The sequence below is a fragment of the Eleutherodactylus coqui genome, chromosome 8, assembly GCF_035609145.1.
Source record: "Eleutherodactylus coqui strain aEleCoq1 chromosome 8, aEleCoq1.hap1, whole genome shotgun sequence".
Lineage (NCBI taxonomy): Eukaryota > Metazoa > Chordata > Amphibia > Anura > Eleutherodactylidae > Eleutherodactylus > Eleutherodactylus coqui.
The window spans coordinates 167,444,494-167,465,403 of record NC_089844.1 but is presented as its reverse complement, the minus strand read 5'-3'; the positions used below and the strand labels follow the sequence as shown (position 1 = coordinate 167,465,403).

The following is a 20,910-nucleotide window of genomic DNA, read 5'->3' as shown; positions in this document are numbered from 1 at the left end:
GAAAACACTGAGGAGTGGAGGACGGGGGGGGGAACTTTAACCTCTCGGTGTGTTCCTGTCCTATCAGGAGGAGGCGATCTCAGGTGGTGCTGTCGTGGAGACTCCCTGGGTAAGAAAGGTTTCTGGGCACCTCCAGGGCGCAGGTGGGCTGCAGCCGCCGCACCTTCCTTGCTCTCACCAGATTTGGGGTAGGTGTCTATCAGCAGGTCCCCTTCTTCAGCCTGGAAATTCTTCACATTCTCCCAGTTGTCTGCAAAGTATGCGACGAGGGGCAAATCACCCACCATTTTCAGAGGACGACGACTAGCCATGTCTGCAGATGTATCAGCCGGAGATTGGGGGTATAGGTTTCAGGTATCAGTCTGTATGGTGCAGCAAAGAAAGAGTTACTCCTTACTCCAAAGAAAAATGATATATTAGCAACGAGTCAAAACCTTCTAAAAGTTTTGCAGTGATCTTCGCAAAGAACACACACCTTTTAGGCCACCAATACGCTGGAACCTGGACTATGCATTATGAACACAGTTTTTGCAGTTATGGTCCGTTTTAAAACAGACAGGGCTTGACTAATAAATTGCAGATTTATTCTAAAATAGACTAGCAGTGCTAAATGTTTACATGTATACAGCAATATACAGAGAACAATGTTACAATGGAGACAAGGTTTACAGGCATACACAGACAGTAATCTATATATGTAAAATATGATGCGTGTATGTATCGCCATAACTCATGTACGCCTGGAGCAATTTCAACCAAACTTGGTACATATACAACTCATCCCATGGGGACAAATTTTGGGGGGTAAGACAGCTCCACTATCCCTGGGGAGGGGGGAATGCCAGAGATGCACTTGAGCAGATGTTTTTTTATTTCACAGTCTTATCTAACACAGACGACCTCCTCCTCATTATGCAGTAAGATATTACACAGACGACCTCCTCCTCATTATATATTAAATCAGTACACACACAAATTCTTTGTGTTTAAAAATAAAATACACAGGCAACGCTGGGTAATCAGCTAGTTTAGAATAAAACAAGGAGAACATAAAGTTACCAGATTTGGGAAATCACTGAAGCAAACAGGAAAGCGTTATGCAGTAGCTTATCTCCGAAGTCTGACAACTGGGTCTCTGTGAGCCCCTGGTTCTGAAAGGTTTCCCCAGAACACACCGGCCTCCGCCCTCTCAGAGGTCATTCAGGGAGGGGTTAGAGGTGTAGTTACCTGGAAGCACCACAATTCCCCATTTTGGCTATATCTTCACAGGAGATGCTCCGATCGGCAATATATGCCTGGCATATTTCTGGTCATGATTTTACCTCTTCAGCGATATCAAGCAGGACACCAATTATAACCAGGTGGGCGGATATGCAGTTTGGGGGTGATACGGGGTCCGAACCTCAATGTGTGTAGATGCATTTCCTTCAGCTGCCTGCCTGATTCCAAAGATATAATTCATATCGCGCTAGGACCTTCACACACCTCCCTGGCAGGGGGGTAATTTACATCCCCGTCACTGCCTTAACTTTATGGCCATCCGAACAAAGCACTTCCTATCGCCACATGGTCATCAAAGGCCTAGTAGTTGGGATGGAGGGGGGGGGGGGGGGGGAGAAGAGTGTTAGTACAACTTTCCTAGTGTACTGAACGGCAGCTGATTGATACTGCATCAATCCTTATATCACACCTCCCCCTTTTAGAGTGGGTCTCCTTGGTTGATCCCCCAGGTCACCTACTAAGCCCATCTCAACTGCCCCACCTTGACGGGGCAACCCAGGGGCATTATTGTGCTGCTTTGATTGGCTATTTCTTATACTGCTGAGAAAAAATGAAAGCTGTGCTGTGATTGGTTGTTATATTATACTGTTGAGGTAAGCTGAAAGCTCCACTGTGATTGGTTGCTATTTCTTATACTGCTGAGGTAACATGAAAGCTGCGCTGTGATTGGTTGCCATTTTCTATTCTGAGGTAAAAAGAAAACGCCGCTGTGATTGGTTGTTATATATATTATACTGCTGGGGTAACATGAAAGCTGCGCTGTGATTAGTTGCCATTTCTTTTATTGCTGAGGCACAGATTTTACTGTTTGATCTACAATATTAAGCCTCATGCACTCGGGCACGCACAGATTGTGGGCAATCCTGCACGAAGTCTGTCCTTGCCCGCTGCCGGCGACTCTGTACCTGTCAGGAGTCTTCTGTACTGCGGATGTGCCGCTGGCGCTCCAGCACATATGCGCAGTACAGATTTCCCCGAGCCGTCACCTAGGTGATGACACGGATACTCGACACTTTGGCAATGCTCATTGCCCAAGTGCCACAGCAGGGACGGATTCCATTGACTTCAATATAAGCCCGTCCCTGCATATCCACTCTGACAATAGAGCTTGCTGCGATTTTATTTTGGCACGGAGCAGCGGCAAATAAAATCCGCTGGTGTGTGTGGAGAGAGGAATCTCACACACATCAATGGGCACGTTGAGCAGCGGATCGCCCACGCCTGCTGACAAGTGTGGAATCCGCTGCTCAGTTTGCCCCGTGTGCATGAGCCTTAGTGATAGGATTTACACTTTACACTGTTTTATACAACGCAATCCCAGAGAGCGGCCATATCCTCACTGATATACTGATACAGGAGGGCAGGCATTTACACCACTTATCCCTCAACATGCAGACAGCCAGACTGCTAAACGGAGGAGCGAGTAACACATGTGAGGACACTGATGAGCCGCCTCTCAAACCCTCCTTATATTAATATCTATTTGTATAGCGCCAACTTATTCCGCAGCGCTTTCAAGAATGAGAGAAACACAGACAATACAACAATTACAATGTGAGGTGCAGTCAGTTTGAAACAAATGGGGTGGGGGGGTGATACAGGAGGTACAAAGGGGGGGGGGGAGCAAGGCATGGGTAACAAGCAGTAGGGGATTTCATGTGAAAATTAGTTATTAGAAAGCAAACAGGGTGGGGTGGTAAGAAGGTACAAGGGGGGCGGGGGCACGTATTAGTGTATCTTGACTCCACCAGAATCTAGGGGTTTGACAGGAGGAACGCCCGTTTCACACCCCTAGCTCCCGATAGGGTGAAGAGAAAAAGGTTGTAGAAGCACCATGTGCCTTGTATCTTGCCGGCAATTGTGGCTTAGGGTGAGGGTTAGTTTTCCATGTAAGCTTACATTTGCAGCATTCAAAAAAAAAAATAAAATAACCCTCACCGTACGCTACCAAATGTCGAGGGTGCTACAGTGACTCACCACTGCTTGTCAATGATGGCTCCCATCCGCAGGGAGGATGAGGACTGATTCATGGACGCCAGCTCTCTGTCCCCGTCCGGCGGCCTGCTACCTACTCTGAAGATCGCAGCCCGTGTGTCGGCGCCGCCGCTGAACATCCTGCTGCGGCCCTGCGGCGCACTGCCATCACTGCTCTTCTGATGCAAAGTGCGTCCGGCTGGGTTTCACATAGCCTCTTCACCGCCGCGGGGCCGTCCCTACTGCAGCCGTCATAAGTAAAGGGAGGTAGCCGAGTACTGGTTGTGACAGTGCCTCCCGCAGGCACCGTGCCCTCCCATCTGCGGCCAACATCAGTACGTTAACAGCCATCCCATCTGGCAGGTTTGGACAGTGCCTTTCGCAGTGATCTCCCTGCTGCGGCTGACATCAGTAAGTTTCATGGGTGGGTGGGGGGAGACGCAATAGCGGCCTGCAGGATACGACGCCTCAGTGCTTAGTAGCCCAAGCAGCGGCCACCACTGTGCCTTTTTTACAACTGTCATCACCTTCAAGGACCTACTGCCTTGGCAGGAGTCTAGCCAATCAGATACAGGGGGCGTCACTCCCCTGTTAATCTTGACTCCACCAGGACTTCCTGGAAGCATCAAGATACATTAATACCGAGCGAGGCATGGGGGAACACAGGCAATACGAGAATTACATGTGGAAATCAGTTATAAGAAAGCAAGCGGGGTGGGGCGGTAAGGAAGTGCAGGGGTAGAGGTTGTGTGCGACAGGTAGGGTGGAAGGTGTGGGGGGCCATAGGGAGGGGCGGGGGACTAGGTATGCCTCCCTGAAGAGGTGCGTTTCTAAGGCACGTCTGAAATGTTGTGCATCGGGAATTGTCCGGATGCCTTGGGGTTGAGCGTTCCAGAGGATAGGTGCTGCTCTGGTGAAGACCTGGAGGGGGGGGGCGCTTTTACTCCTGGGGAGTGTGTGTGTCGCCATTAGTGCTGGGGAGTCTGTGGGAGGGCACTTTTACCGCTGGGGAGTCTATGGGGGGGGGGGGGTCTCTATTACTCCTGGCGATACTGGGGGGGGGGGGGGGGGGGTCACTATTACTGAAATACTAAGAAAAATCTGTTGTGTAGGCGCCACTTTCCAATCGGATGAATATGAATATTTATCTAGATTAAAATTAAAATCCAGCTAATAAACGTTTTATGGTAAACCCCTTCATCAGTAGTGCTGGGATGACTAACAGTATATGGGCAATGGCTAAACACATGAATATAAGACAAGGGTACAGTGAAGGGAAAAAAAAAAAAAAAAAAGAAAGGAAAGGAAAAAAATATAAAATCAAAAAATACAAAAAAACCCTCATTACTTGGTGGATGAATGGATAAAACAGCAGTATATACATAGTAATACATGCATAATAAAAACAATTTTGATAAAATAGCAAAGGCTGCAGACTATAATAAAATACATATAACTTGAATCTGTGGACGACAAGTTTGTAGTAATATTAAATGATAAGTAGGAGCAATAAATATTTAATATTTGCACCTGTCTGAACAGGTTGCCACAAACATACATATGTGAGTGCAAATGGAATATGCATAAGTTACCATACAAAAATAGGGAGGGGGGAGGGGTTATGGGGACCCCCCCCCCCCCACACTATAATGTGTACTAATATAGCATTCATGCAATATATGCACATATACACACACCTACATAACTACCTGTACATGCAGAGGCATACACACAATGTGACCTGATAATTGAACTATGAACTAGCCTTCACTGTCAGGGAAGGGAACTGATAACCCTAATACTGGGTAACCGAGTCAGCGGGAAATAAGAGCATTAAGGTCGGCCATAAATGATACAAGGCAATAATATAACTTAGTTCACTGAGAGAAATGAATCAACAGAACAGCTGGAGGCTGACCATGAGCCGGAGCACAGCGGATGTCCAGGGAGAAATGGATGAGGCTAAGGGGAAGACAGGGAATTTATCCTGATTTTGTGGGCCGGGCTTCACAGCAGATGTGGTGATAGGCTGTTTGGTAACGGAGGCGGGGAGAGGGCTGGGCCAGCTCTTTAGTAAGGACAAGTGGAGAAATGGATGGTAGCTGGGTATGGGGCTAGTTGTGAATGAGGGAACGTATGATACAAATAGGGAAAAGCCATTGAACTGCATACATACAGTCATATAACCGCATGACTGCAGATACAATCACAGGGGAATGCATTAATGAAATGATTATTATATGATCATGATGGTATACAGATGTGTGGCTGGAACCTCGTGATCATCCAGCATAAACATTTTCCAGACTTTGGCTGGATTCACACGAACGTATATTGGCTCGGTTTTCACGCCAAGCTGATATACGTCGTCCTCATGTGCAGGGGGGGGGGGGGGGGATGGAAGAGCCAGGAGCAAGAACCGAGTTCACGCCCCCTCTCTACCTCCTCTCTGCCCCTCTGCACTATTTGCAATGGGGAGAAGCGGGACAGGGCGGGGCTAATTCTCGGGACTTAGCCCCGCCCCTGTCCCGCCTCCTTTCATTGCAAATAGTGCAGAGGGGCGGAGAGGAGGCAGAGAGGGGGCGGGAGCTCAGTTCCTGCTCCTGGCTCTTCCAGCCTCCCCCCCTGCACATGAGGACGACGTATATCGGCTCGGCGTGAAAACCGAGCCGATATACGTTCGTGTGAATCCAGCCTTTCATTGAGTCCCAACGATACAAGAGTGTTGAGTCTGAAGATCCAGTACATTTCCCTCTTCCTTAACCCCTTAGATAAGGAGCTTTTTTGCTTTTTCGTGACTCCTTTATTTATTCATTGACGTCGCTGTATGAGGGCTTGTTTTTTGCGGACAAGTTGTATTTTTCAATGGTACTATTTATTGTACCTTAGGGCTTATTCAGATGACCGTATATCGGCCAGGTATTTACGCCGGCATATATACGGCGTCCCTTTCTGCAGGGGGAGGAGGCTGGAAGAGTCGGGAGCAGTGCTCTGAGCTCCCGCCCCCTCTTCGCTTCATCTCCACCCCTCGGCACTATTTGCAATAGGAGGGGGTGGGACAGGGGTGGAGCTAACTCTTGAAACTTAGCTCCACCCCACCCCACCTCCTTTTATTGCAAATAGTGCCGAGGGGCGGAGATGGGGCGGGAGCTCAGTGCACTGCTCCCGGCTCTTCCAGCCTCCTTCCCCTGCAGAGAGGAACGCCGTATATCGGCCGGCATGAATACGCGGCTGATATACGGTCGTCTGAATAAGCCCTTACAATATACTGAAAAACTTTAAAAATATTCTAAGTGGAGAGAAATGGAAAAAAAACTACATTCCGCCATCTTTCGGTGCGTCTTGTTTCCACGGCGCCCAAACTGCAACAAAAATGACCTGATAACCTTATTCTATGGGTCAGTACTATAGATGAGCGAGTATACTCGCTAAAGGCAATTGCTCGAGCGAGCATTGCCTTTAGCGAGTATCTCCCCCGCTCGAGACTGCAGGTTCGGGTGCCGGCAGCGGGCAGGGAGCTGCGGGGGAGAGCGGGGCAGAACAGAGGGAGATCTCTCTCTTCCTCTCTCCCCCCCACTCCCTCCTGCTGACAGCCGCTACTCACCGCTCCCCCGCGCCGGCACCCGAACCTTCTGTCTTGAGAGGGGGAAAATACTCGCTAAAGGCAATGCCCGCTCGAGCAATTGCCTTTACCGAGTATACTCGCTCATCTCTAGTGAGTACGATTACTATGATACTAAACTTGTATATTTTTATTTTGCTGTACTACTTGTATTTTTTTTAAGATATTTAATTTTTGAAAATTATTTTCTCCATTTTCTGCGCACAATAACTTTTTTATTTTTCTTTCGGCATTATGTGAGGGCTCATTTTGTGCGGTACGTCCTGTCGTGTCCAATTGTACCATTTTTGAATACAAACAACTTTTTGATCGCTTTTTATTATATTTTTTCTTGGAGTGACTAAAAAAGTGCATTTCTGGTCTTCCTTTTTTCTTTTTTCGGATGCGTTCACTGTGCAGGGTAAATAATGCATTACTTTGAGAGATCGGACTTTTATGGACGCAGCGATACCAAACACGTATTTTTGCTGTATTATTTAGATTTTTTATAGCAAATATGGCAAAAGGTGTTTTTTTTTTATTACCTTTTTTTTAAATAATTAATAAAACTTTCTTTTTATTTTTACACTTTCTTTTACTTCCCCCTGGGGGACCACAACCAGCGATGCTTTGATCGCTCCTGCAGTATGATGTAATGCCATAGCATTACATCATACTGCATTCTGACAGGCAGCCTACCAAGCCACCTCACGGGGACGGCTTGATGGGCAGTCTGCCAAGACAGCCATGGGGCCTTTCAGAAGGCTGCCGGCTGCCATGACACCTGCACGGCTTCCCCGATCTCACTGCGGGGGGGCCGTACGGTACCACCGAACATTGCTCGGGCTTTTTAAATACCGCTGTCAGAATCCCCAGCAATAATTGCAGCTATTGTAATAAACAGCTGACGCCCGCACTGTATGAAGGGAGATCACTACGCTATCTCCCTCCATACACGTCCTGCAGTGGCAGGACGTAAAAATACTATTGGGCCGTCACTAAGGGGTGAAAACCTCAAAACGGTTGTTTATAGGGAGTGGGATTGTTCAAGAATGTGACTGAAACAACAAATAAATCCTATTTATGAGTGATGGTAGCACGTCACGAAATGTGGTGCTTTAAAAAACCATTGGTGGAATTTGTTTATTTATACGACAGCGCAACGGCTGGATAGTGCGACCAGCATACTGTAATTTGCACGGAGATTCCAGTAAATAAATGACATAATCGGTAGAGCAACTTAAAGACATTTTAATCTGAAAACTCTCTTTAGTGACCTGGCTAGTGAAGCACTTCTTCATATTACATAACACTGCGCAGCACTTGCAGCCTCTGTTGCCACAACTGTAACACCCAAATAAGTTTGGGGAAAAAAAGTGGGATTGATTGGTGCAACTGTTTCCCTCAGTTTCCTAGGGGCCAGTTTGGATTTTAGGGTCTTCGCCCTTTTGAAAGTGATTGTAGGTTTTAAAAGGATGGTCCAATATTTTTCTAATATTGAATGTACCACTTTGTGTTGAGGGTTGTGTGTAGTGATGAAATTGTGCCTATATTTTTAAGGGGTTCAATGTGCGGCCTTGGTTGACACGTATGGAGGCGTCCGTTCTGGCTCTTTTTTGGGCCATGTCTATTAGTCTCTGGGGGTATCTTTTTTCTAGCAACCGATTTCTAAGTACTTTGCTCTCTCACTATATTACTGAGGCTTCTGTGGAGGTCACTATTATTGCTGGGGATACTATGGGGGTCACTGTTATTGCTGGGGATACTGTGGAGGTCACTATTATTGCTGGGGATACTGTGGAGGTCACTATTATTGCTGGGGATACTGTGGAGGTCACTATTATTGCTGGGGATACTGTGGGGGTCACTTATTGTTGGGGGTTCTGTGGGGTCACTGTTATTGCTGGGGATACTGTGGGGGTCACTATTATTGCTGGGGATACTTTTGTTGTCACTGTTATTGCTGGGGATATTGTAGGGGTCACTATTATTGCTGGGGATACTGTAGGGGTCACTATTATTGCTAAAGATACTGTGGGGGTTGCTATTATTGCTGCAGCTTTTGTGGAGTCACTATTATTGCTGGGGATACTGTGGAGGTCACTATTATTGCTGGGGATACTGTGGGATCACTATTATTGTTGTGGATACTGTGGGGGTCGCTAGTATTGCTGGGGGCTTCTGTGGGGTATCTTTTTTCTAGGAACCGATTTCTAAGTAATTCGCTCTCTCACTATTATTACTGAGGCTTCTGTGGGGGGTCACTATTATTGCTGGGGATACTGTAGGGGTCACTATTATTGCTGGGGCTTCTCTGGGGTCACGGTTCTTGCTGGTGATACTGTGAGGTCACTATTATTGCTGGGGATACTGTGGGGGTCACTGTTATTGCTGGGGATATTGTGGGGGTCACTGTTATTGCTGGGGATACTGTGGGGGTCGCTGTTATTGCTGGGGATACTGTGGGGGTCGCTATTATTGCTGGGGCTTCTGTGGTGTCATTGTTATTGCTGGGGATACTGTAGAGGTCACTATTAATGCTGGGGATACTGTGGGGGTCACTATTATTGCTGGGGGCTTCTGTGGGGTATCTTTTTTCTAGGAATTGATTTCTAAGTACTTTGCTCTCTCACTATTATTACTGAGGCTTCTGTGGGGGTCACTATTATTGCTGGGGATACTGTGGAGGTCACTATTATTGCTGGGGATACTGTGGGGGTCACTTATTGTTGGGGCTTCTGTGGGGTCACTGTTATTGCTGGGGATACTGTGGGGGTCACTATTATTGCTGGGGATACTTTTGTTATCACTGTTATTGCTGGGGATATTGTAGGGGTCACTATTATTGCTGGGGATACTGTAGGGGTCACTATTATTGCTAAAGATACTGTGGGGGTTGCTATTATTGCTGCAGCTTTTGTGGAGTCACTATTATTGCTGGGGATACTGTGGAGGTCACTATTATTGCTGGGGATACTGTGGGGGTCGCTATTATTGCTGGGGGCTTCTGTGGGGTATCTTTTTTCTAGGAACCGATTTCTAAGTAATTTGCTCTCTCACTATTATTACTGAGGCTTCTGTGGGGGGTCACTGTTATTGCTGGGGATACTGTAGGGGTCACTATTAATGCTGGTGATACTGTGGAGGTCACTATTATTGCTGGGGATGCTGTAGGGGTAACTATTATTGCTGGGGCTTCTCTGGGATCACGGTTCTTGCTGGTGATACTGTGAGGTCACTATTATTACTGGGGATACTGTGGGGGTCGCTATTATTGCTGGGGCTTCTGTGGGGTCATTGTTATTGCTGGGGATACTGTAGCGGTCATTATTATTGCTGGGGATACTGTAGGGGTCACTATTAATGCTGGGGATACTGTGGGGGTCGCTATTATTGCTGGGGCTTCTGTGGGGTATCTTTTTTCTAGGAACCGATTTCTAAGTAATTTGCTCTCTCACTATTATTACTGAGGCTTCTGTGGGGGGGGTCACTATTATTGCTGGGGATACTGTAGGGGTCACTATTAATGCTGGTGATACTGTGGAGGTCACTATTATTGCTGGGGATGCTGTAGGGGTAACTATTATTGCTGGGGCTTCTCTGGGATCACGGTTCTTGCTGGTGATACTGTGAGGTCACTATTATTGCTGGGGATACTGTAGGGGTCACTATTATTGCTAAAGATACTGTGGGGGTTGCTATTATTGCTGCAGCTTTTGTGGAGTCACTATTATTGCTGGGGATACTGTGGAGGTCACTATTATTGCTGGGGATACTGTGGGGGTCGCTATTATTGCTGGGGGCTTCTGTGGGGTATCTTTTTTCTAGGAACCGATTTCTAAGTAATTTGCTCTCTCACTATTATTACTGAGGCTTCTGTGGGGGGTCACTATTATTGCTGGGGATACTGTAGGGGTCACTATTAATGCTGGTGATACTGTGGAGGTCACTATTATTGCTGGGGATACTGTAGGGGTAACTATTATTGCTGGGGCTTCTGTGGGGTCACGGTTCTTGCTGGTGATACTGTGAGGTCACTATTATTGCTGGGGATACTGTGGGGGTCACTGTTATTGCTGGGGATACTGTGGGGGTCACTATTATTGCTGGGGCTTCTGTGGGGTCATTGTTATTGCTGGGGATACTGTAGAGGTCATTATTATTGCTGGGGATACTGTAGGGGTCACTATTAATGCTGGGGATACTGTGGGGGCCGCTATTATTGCTGGGAGCTTATGTGGGGTATCTTTTTTATAGGAATCGATTTCTAAGTACTTTGCTCTCTCACTATTATTACTGAGGCTTCTGTGGGGGGTCACTATTATTGCTGGGGATACTGTGGGGGTCACTTATTGTTGGGGCTTCTGTGGGGTCACTGTTATTGCTGGGGATACTGTGGGGGTCACTATTATTGCTGGGGATACTTTTGTTGTCACTGTTATTGCTGGGGATATTGTAGGGGTCACTATTATTGCTGGGGATACTGTAGGGGTCACTATTATTGCTAAAGATACTGTGGGGGTTGCTATTATTGCTGCAGCTTTTGTGGAGTCACTATTATTGCTGGGGATACTGTGGAGGTCACTATTATTGCTGGAGATACTGTGCGGTCACTATTATTGTTGGGGATACTGTGGGGGTCGCTATTATTGCTGGGGGCTTCTGTGGTGTATCTTTTTTCTAGGAACCGATTTCTAAGTAATTTGCTCTCTCACTATTATTACTGAGGCTTCTGTGGGGGGTCACTGTTATTGCTGGGGATACTGTAGGGGTCACTATTAATGCTGGTGATACTGTGGAGGTCACTATTATTGCTGGGGATGCTGTAGGGGTAACTATTATTGCTGGGGCTTCTGTGGGGTCACGGTTCTTGCTGGTGATACTGTGAGGTCACTATTATTGCTGGGGATACTGTGGGGGTCACTGTTATTGCTGGGGATACTGTGGGGGTCACTGTTATTGCTGGGGATACTGTGGGGGTCGCTATTATTGCTGGGGCTTCTGTGGGGTCATTGTTATTGCTGGGGATACTGTGGGGGTCACTGTTATTGCTGGGGATACTGTGGGGGTCACTGTTATTGCTGGGGATACTGTGGGGGTCGCTATTATTGCTGGGGCTTCTGTGGGGTCATTGTTATTGCTGGGGATACTGTAGAGGTCACTATTATTACTGAGGCTTCTGTGGGGGGTCACTATTATTGCTGGGAATACTGTGGAGGTCACTATTATTGCTGGGGATACTGTGGGGGTCACTTATTGTTGGGGCTTCTGTGGGGTCACTGTTATTGCTGGGGATACTGTGGGGGTCACTTATTGTTGGGGCTTCTGTGGGGTCACTATTATTGCTGGGGATAGTTTTGTTGTCACTGTTATTGCTGGGGATATTGTAGGGGTCACTATTATTGCTGGGGATACTGTAGGGGTCACTATTATTGCTAAAGATACTGTGGGGGTTGCTATTATTGCTGCAGCTTTTGTGGAGTCACTATTATTGCTGGGGATACTGTGGGGGTCGCTATTATTGCTGGGGGCTTCTGTGGGGTATCTTTTTTCTAGGAACCGATTTCTAAGTAATTTGCTCTCTCACTATTATTACTGAGGCTTCTGTGGGGGGTCACTATTATTGCTGGGGATACTGTAGGGGTCACTATTAATGCTGGTGATACTGTGGAGGTCACTATTATTGCTGGGGATGCTGTAGGGGTAACTATTATTGCTGGGGCTTCTCTGGGATCACGGTTCTTGCTGGTGATACTGTGAGGTCACTATTATTACTGGGGATACTGTGGGGGTCGCTATTATTGCTGGGGCTTCTGTGGGGTCATTGTTATTGCTGGGGATACTGTAGCGGTCATTATTATTGCTGGGGATACTGTAGGGGTCACTATTAATGCTGGGGATACGATACTGTGGGGGTCGCTATTATTGCTGGGGCTTCTGTGGGGTATCTTTTTTCTAGGAACCGATTTCTAAGTAATTTGCTCTCTCACTGTTATTACTGAGGCTTCTGTGGGGGGGGGTCACTATTATTGCTGGGGATACTGTAGGGGTCACTATTAATGCTGGTGATACTGTGGAGGTCACTATTATTGCTGGGGATGCTGTAGGGGTAACTATTATTGCTGGGGCTTCTCTGGGATCACGGTTCTTGCTGGTGATACTGTGAGGTCACTATTATTGCTGGGGATACTGTAGGGGTCACTATTATTGCTAAAGATACTGTGGGGGTTGCTATTATTGCTGCAGCTTTTGTGGAGTCACTATTATTGCTGGGGATACTGTGGAGGTCACTATTATTGCTGGGGATACTGTGGGGGTCGCTATTATTGCTGGGGGCTTCTGTGGGGTATCTTTTTTCTAGGAACCGATTTCTAAGTAATTTGCTCTCTCACTATTATTACTGAGGCTTCTGTGGGGGGTCACTATTATTGCTGGGGATACTGTAGGGGTCACTATTAATGCTGGTGATACTGTGGAGGTCACTATTATTGCTGGGGATACTGTAGGGGTAACTATTATTGCTGGGGCTTCTGTGGGGTCACGGTTCTTGCTGGTGATACTGTGAGGTCACTATTATTGCTGGGGATACTGTGGGGGTCACTGTTATTGCTGGGGATACTGTGGGGGTCACTGTTATTGCTGGGGATACTGTGGGGGTCACTATTATTGCTGGGGCTTCTGTGGGGTCATTGTTATTGCTGGGGATACTGTAGAGGTCATTATTATTGCTGGGGATACTGTAGGGGTCACTATTAGTGCTGGGGATACTGTGGGGGCCGCTATTATTGCTGGGAGCTTCTGTGGGGTATCTTTTTTATAGGAATCGATTTCTAAGTACTTTGCTCTCTCACTATTATTACTGAGGCTTCTGTGGGGGGTCACTATTATTGCTGGGGATACTGTGGGGGTCACTTATTGTTGGGGCTTCTGTGGGGTCACTGTTATTGCTGGGGATACTGTGGGGGTCACTATTATTGCTGGGGATACTTTTGTTGTCACTGCTATTGCTGGGGATATTGTAGGGGTCACTATTATTGCTGGGGATACTGTAGGGGTCACTATTATTGCTAAAGATACTGTGGGGGTTGCTATTATTGCTGCAGCTTTTGTGGAGTCACTATTATTGCTGGGGATACTGTGGAGGTCACTATTATTGCTGGGGATACTGTGCGGTCACTATTATTGTTGGGGATACTGTGGGGGTCGCTATTATTGCTGGGGGCTTCTGTGGGGTATCTTTTTTCTAGGAACCGATTTCTAAGTAATTTGCTCTCTCACTATTATTACTGAGGCTTCTGTGGGGGGTCACTGTTATTGCTGGGGATACTGTAGGGGTCACTATTAATGCTGGTGATACTGTGGAGGTCACTATTATTGCTGGGGATGCTGTAGGGGTAACTATTATTGCTGGGGCTTCTGTGGGGTCACGGTTCTTGCTGGTGATACTGTGAGGTCACTATTATTGCTGGGGATACTGTGGGGGTCACTGTTATTGCTGGGGATACTGTGGGGGTCACTGTTATTGCTGGGGATACTGTGGGGGTCGCTATTATTGCTGGGGCTTCTGTGGGGTCATTGTTATTGCTGGGGATACTGTGGGGGTCACTGTTATTGCTGGGGATACTGTGGGGGTCACTGTTATTGCTGGGGATACTGTGGGGGTCGCTATTATTGCTGGGGCTTCTGTGGGGTCATTGTTATTGCTGGGGATACTGTAGAGGTCACTATTATTACTGAGGCTTCTGTGGGGGGTCACTATTATTGCTGGGAATACTGTGGAGGTCACTATTATTGCTGGGGATACTGTGGGGGTCACTTATTGTTGGGGCTTCTGTGGGGTCACTGTTATTGCTGGGGATACTGTGGGGGTCACTTATTGTTGGGGCTTCTGTGGGGTCACTATTATTGCTGGGGATAGTTTTGTTGTCACTGTTATTGCTGGGGATATTGTAGGGGTCACTATTATTGCTGGGGATACTGTAGGGGTCACTATTATTGCTAAAGATACTGTGGGGGTTACTATTATTGCTGCAGCTTTTGTGGAGTCACTATTATTGCTGGGGATACTGTGGAGGTCACTATTATTGCTGGGGATACTGTGGGGGTCGCTATTATTGCTGGGGGCTTCTGTGGGGTATCTTTTTTCTAGGAACCGATTTCTAAGTAATTTGCTCTCTCACTATTATTACTGAGGCTTCTGTGGGGGGTCACTATTATTGCTGGGGATACTGTAGGGGTCACTATTAATGCTGGTGATACTGTGGAGGTCACTATTATTGCTGGGGATACTGTAGGGGTAACTTTTATTGCTGGGGCTTTTGTGGGGTCACGGTTCTTGCTGGTGATACTGTGAGGTCACTATTATTGCTGGGGATACTGTGGGGTCACTGTTATTGCTGGGGATACTGTGGGGTCACTGTTATTGCTGGGGCTTCTGTTGGGTCACAATTATTGCTGGGGCTTCTGTGGGGTCACTGTTATTGCTGGGGATACTGCTGGGGTCACTATTATTGCTGGGGATACTTTTGTTGTCACTGTTATTGCTGGGGATATTGTAGGGGTCACTATTATTGCTGGGGATACTGTAGGGGTCACTATTATTGCTAAAGATACTGTGGGGGTTGCTATTATTGCTGCAGCTTCTGTGGAGTCACTATTATTGCTGGGGATACTGTGGAGGTCACTATTATTGCTGGGGATACTGTAGGGGTCACTATTATTGCTGGGGATACTTTTGTTGTCACTGTAATTGCTAAGGCTTCTTTGGGGGTCACTATTATTGCTGGGGCTTCTGTGGGGTCACTGTTATTGCTGGGGTTACTGTGGGGTCACTGTTATTGCTGGGGCTACTGTGGAGGTCACTATTATTGCTGGGGATACTGTGGGGGTCGCTATTATTGCTGGGGCTTCAGTGGGGTCATTGTTATTGCTGGGGATACTGTAGCGGTCATTATTATTGCTGGGGATACTGTAGAGGTCACTATTAATGCTGGGGATACTGTGGGGGTCGCTATTATTGCTGGAGGCTTCTGTGGGGTATCTTTTTTCTAGGAATCGATTTCTAAGTACTTTGCTCTCTCACTATTATTACTGAGACTTCTGTGGGGGGTCACTATTATTGCTGGGGATACTGTGGGGGTCACTGTTATTGCTGGGGCTTCTGTGGGGTCACTATTATTGCTGGGGATACTGTGGGGGTCACTATTATTGCTGGGGCTTCTGTGGGGTCACTGTTATTGCTGGTGATACTGTGGGGTCACTGTTATTGCTGGTGATACTGTGGGGGTCACTATTATTGCTGGGGATACTTTTGTTGTCACTGTTATTGCTAGGGCTTCTTTGGGGGTCACAATTATTGCTGGGGCTTCTTTGGGTGTCACTATTATTGCTGGGGCTTCTGTGGGGTCACTGTTATTGCTGGGGATACTGTGGGGTCACTGTTATTGCTGGGGATACTGTGGGGTCACTGTTATTGCTGGGGATACTGTGGGGGTCACTTTTATTGCTGGGGATACTGTGGGGGTCACTTTTATTGCTGGGGCTTCTGTTGGGTCACAATTATTGCTGGGGCTTCTGTGGGGTCACTGTTATTGCTGGGGATACTGTGGGGGTCACTATTATTGCTGGGGATACTTTTGTTGTCACTGTTATTACTGGGGATATTGTAGGGGTCACTATTATTGCTGGGGATACTGTAGGGGTCTCTATTATTGCTAAAGATACTGTGGGGGTTGCTATTATTGCTGCAGCTTCTGTGGAGTCACTATTATTGCTGGGGATACTGTGGAGGTCACTATTATTGCTGGGGATACTGTAGGGGTCACTATTATTGCTGGGGATACTTTTGTTGTCACTGTTATTGCTAAGGCTTCTTTGGGGGTCACTATTATTGCTGGGGCTTCTGTGGGGTCACTGTTATTGCTGGGGATACTGTGGGGTCACTGTTATTGCTGGGGCTACTGTGGAGGTCACTATTATTGCTGGGGATACTGTGGAGGTCACTATTATTGCTGGGGATACTGTGGGGGTCACTATTATTGCTGGGGCTTCCGTGGGGTCACTGTTATTGCTGGGGATACTGTAGGGGTCACTATTATTGCTGGGGCTTCTGTGGGGTCACTGTTATTGCTGGTGATACTGTGGGGTCACTGTTATGGCTGGGGATACTGTGGGGGTCACTATTATTGCTGGGGATACTTTTGTTGTCACTGTTATTGCTACGGCTTCTTTGGGGGTCACAATTATTGCTGGGGCTTCTTTGGGGGTCACTATTATTGCTGGGGCTTCTGTGGGGTCACTGTTATTGCTGGGGATACTGTGGGGTCACTGTTATTGCTGGGGATACTGTGGGGTCACTGTTATTGCTGGGGATACTGTGGGGGTCACTTTTATTGCTGGGGATACTGTGGGGGTCACTTTTATTGCTGGGGCTTCTGTTGGGTCACAATTATTGCTGGGGCTTCTGTGGGGTCACAAGTATTGCTGGGGATACTGTGGGGGTCACTATTATTGCTGGGGATACTTTTGTTGTCACTGTTATTGCTGGGGATATTGTAAGGGTCACTATTATTGCTGGGGATACTGTAGGGGTCACTATTATTGCTAAAGATACTGTGGGGGTTGCTATTATTGCTGCAGCTTCTGTGGATTCACTATTATTGCTGGGGATACTGTGGAGGTCACTATTATTGCTGGGGATACTGTAGGGGTCACTATTATTGCTGGGGATACTGTGGAGGTCACTATTATTGCTGGGGATACTGTGGAGGTCACTATTATTGTTGGGGATACTGTGGGGTCACTATTATTGTTGGGGATACTGTGGGGTTACTGTTATTTCTGGGGATACTGTGGGGTCACTGGTATTGCTGGGGCTTCTGTGGGGGTCGCTATTATTGCTGGGGCTTTTTATGGGGTCACTATTATTGTTGGGGATACTGTGGGGGTCGCTATTATTGCTGGGGCTTCTGTGGGGTCACTGTTATTGCTGGGGATACTGTGGGGTTACTTTTTTTATTGGGGATACTATGGGGGTCACTGTTATTGATAGGGATACTGTAGGGGTCACTATTATTGCTGGGGCTTCTGTGGGGGTCACTATTATTGCTGGGGATCCTGTGGAGGTCACTATTATTGCTGGGGATACTGTGGGGGTCACTATTATTGCTGGGCATACTGTGGGTGTCGCTATTATTGCTGGGGCTTCTGTGGGGTCACTGGTATTGCTGGGGATACTGGGGAGGTCACTATTATTGTTGGGGATACTGTGGAGGTCACTATTATTGCTGGGGATACTGTGGGGGTCACTGTTATTGCTGGGGATCCTGTAGGGGTCACTATTATTGCTGGGGATACTGTGGGGGTCACTATTATTGTGTGAGATACTGTGGGGGTCACTATTATTGCTGGGGCTTCTGTGGGGTCACTATTATTGCTGGGGCGGGTATAGGTGACCGCTAATACTATTGGGCTACTGCGGGGGTCACTATTATGTGGGGTCACTATTATTGCTGGGGCGAGTATAGGGTAGAACTAATACTATTGGGCTACTGTGAGGGTCATTATTATTGTTCAGGCGAGTATAGGGGAGCACTAATACTATTGGGGCTATTGTGGGGGTCACTGTTATTGCTGGGGCTTCGGTGGGGTCACTATTATACCTGCGGATACTGTGGGGTTCACTATTATTGCTGAGGACACTGTGGGGATCACTATTATTGCTGGGGATACTGTAGGGGGTCACTATTATTGCTGGGGCTTCTGTGGGGTCATTATTATTGCTGGGAATACGGTGGGGGTCACTATTATGCTGGGGCTGGTATAGGGGAGCACTAATACTACTGGGGACACTGTGGGGATCACTATTATTGCTGGGAATACTGTATGGGTCACTATCATTGCTGGGGATACTGTGGGGGTCACTATTATTGCTGTGGCTTTGGTGGGGTCCCTATTATTGCTGTGGATATGGTGGGGGTCACCATTATGCTGGGGCTGATATAGCCTCTTTTGCCACAACTGTAACACCCAATAAGTTTGGGGAAAAAGTAGGATTGATTGGTGCAACTGTTTCCCTCAGTTTGCTAGGGGCCAGTATGGATTTTAGGGTCCTGGCCCTTCTGAAAGTGATTGTAGGTTTCTGGGGAATGTGTTTGGTAAGGAAGGGGTCCTTTAAAAGGATGGTCCAATATTTTTCTAATATTGAATGTACCACTTTTTGTTGAGGGTTGTGTGTAGTGATGAAATTGTGCCTATATTTTTAAGGGGTTCAATGTGCGGCCTTGGTTGACACGTATGGAGGCGTCCGTTCTTTCTCTTTTTTGGGCCATGTCTATTAGTCTCTGGGGGTATCTTTTTTCCAGGAACCGATTTCTAAGTACTTTTCTCTCTCACTATTATTACTGAGGCTTCTGTGGGGGTCACTATTATTGCTGGGGATACTGTGGGTGTCACTATTATTGCTGGGGCTTCTGTGGGGTCATTGTTATTGCTGGGGATACTGTGGAGGTCACTATTATTGCTGGGGATACTGTAGGGGTCGCTATTATTGCTGGGGATACTGTGGGGGGGTCACTGTTATTGCTGGGGATTCTGTGGGGGTCACTATTATTGCTGGGGATACGGTGGGGGTCACTGTTATTGCTGGGGCTTCTGTGGGGGTCGCTATTATTGCTGGGGCTTCTGTGGGGTTACTATTATTGCTGGGGATACTGTGGGGTTACTATTATTGCTGGGGCGGGTATAGGTGAGCGATAATACTATTGGGCTACTGTGGGGGTCACTATTATTGCTGGGGTGAGTATAGGGTAGAGCTAATATTATTGGGCTACTGTGCGGGTCATTTATTGCTCAAGCGAGTATAGGAGAGCGCTAATACTATTGAGGCTACTGTGGGTGTCACTATTATTGCTCAGTCGAGTATAGGGGAGCACTAATACTATTGGGGCTATTGTGGGGGTCACTATCATTGCTTGGGCTTATGAGGGGTCACTATTATTCCTGGGGATACTGTGTGGGATTACTATTATTGCTGGGAGTACTGTAGAGGTCACTATTATTACTGGGGATACTGTATGGGGTTATTATTATTGCTTGGGCTTCTGAGGGGTCACTATTATTGCTGGGGCTTCTGTGGGATCACTATTATTGCTGGGGCTTCTGTGGGGTCACTATTATTGCTGGGGATACGGTGGGGGTCACTATTATGCTGGGGCTGGTATAGGGGAGCACTAATACTACTGGGGCCACTGTGGGGGTCATTATTATTGCTGGGGCTGGTATATGGGGTTACTATTACTACTAAGGCCACTGTGTGGGTCTCTTTTACTGCTGGGGCTGATATTGGGTGCACTATTACTACTGAGGCCACTTTTCACGTGGCAGCGTACCTCAAGCTGACTTAGGGTATGTTTCACATGGTGGAAATTCTGCAGAATATCTGCAGCTAAAAAAAACTGTCAAAATCTGTACCATTGTTGCAGATTTTGACTAAAAATCAGCTGTAGATATGCAGTGGCGCTCCCCCTCACCACCTCTCAGCGCACCCCGGCTTCTGGTTCCCAGTGTCCTGGTCAGGTAAGGCGCCGCTTGTCAGGTGAGGCCACTACAGGCTGCTGGGAACCCAGAGCCAGGGAGCACTGACAGCAGGAAGCCTATGGAGGAGGTAAGGGGCAGCGCCGCATAGTATGACATCAGCTGTGGATGCACGGCTGATTTCCAGTCAAAATCCGCACCAATGGTACAAATTTTGACTGTTTTGTGGATGCAGAAATGCTGCAGAATTTGCTCCCTGTCTTTTTCTGTATCGGCCCTGTACTTCTTATAACGACGGAGGTAAAATCACACCTTCCTTGGATCCAAAATCGATTGCAACGGGCAATCTGGACCTGAGATCAAGAGACGGATCACACTTGGTAGCATTGCAATGCAAGGAATGGAAGAGATCTGGAAAAGCATTGCAGGAAAAACCAGACTGGCCAATGCAATGGTATTTCCCATAACGACGTATGGTTGGGAATGTTGGACGCTCAGAAAAACAGACAGAAGGAAAATTG

At 47.3% G+C, this 20,910-nt stretch overlaps 1 protein-coding gene across 1 annotated transcript in view; it reads right to left on the bottom strand.

Annotated features, from left to right (window-relative positions):
* Positions 1 to 20,910, bottom strand: part of LOC136578003 (sulfotransferase 1C2-like) — a 42,403-nt gene that overhangs the window by 15,318 nt on the left and 6,175 nt on the right. Inside the window, exons 4-5 of the mRNA XM_066577910.1 lie at positions 2,118 to 2,267; positions 179 to 250 (exon numbers count right to left, since the gene is read on the bottom strand). Coding sequence (XP_066434007.1) covers positions 179 to 250; positions 2,118 to 2,267 — 222 coding nt within the window. The remainder of the gene's footprint in view (positions 1 to 178; positions 251 to 2,117; positions 2,268 to 20,910) is intronic.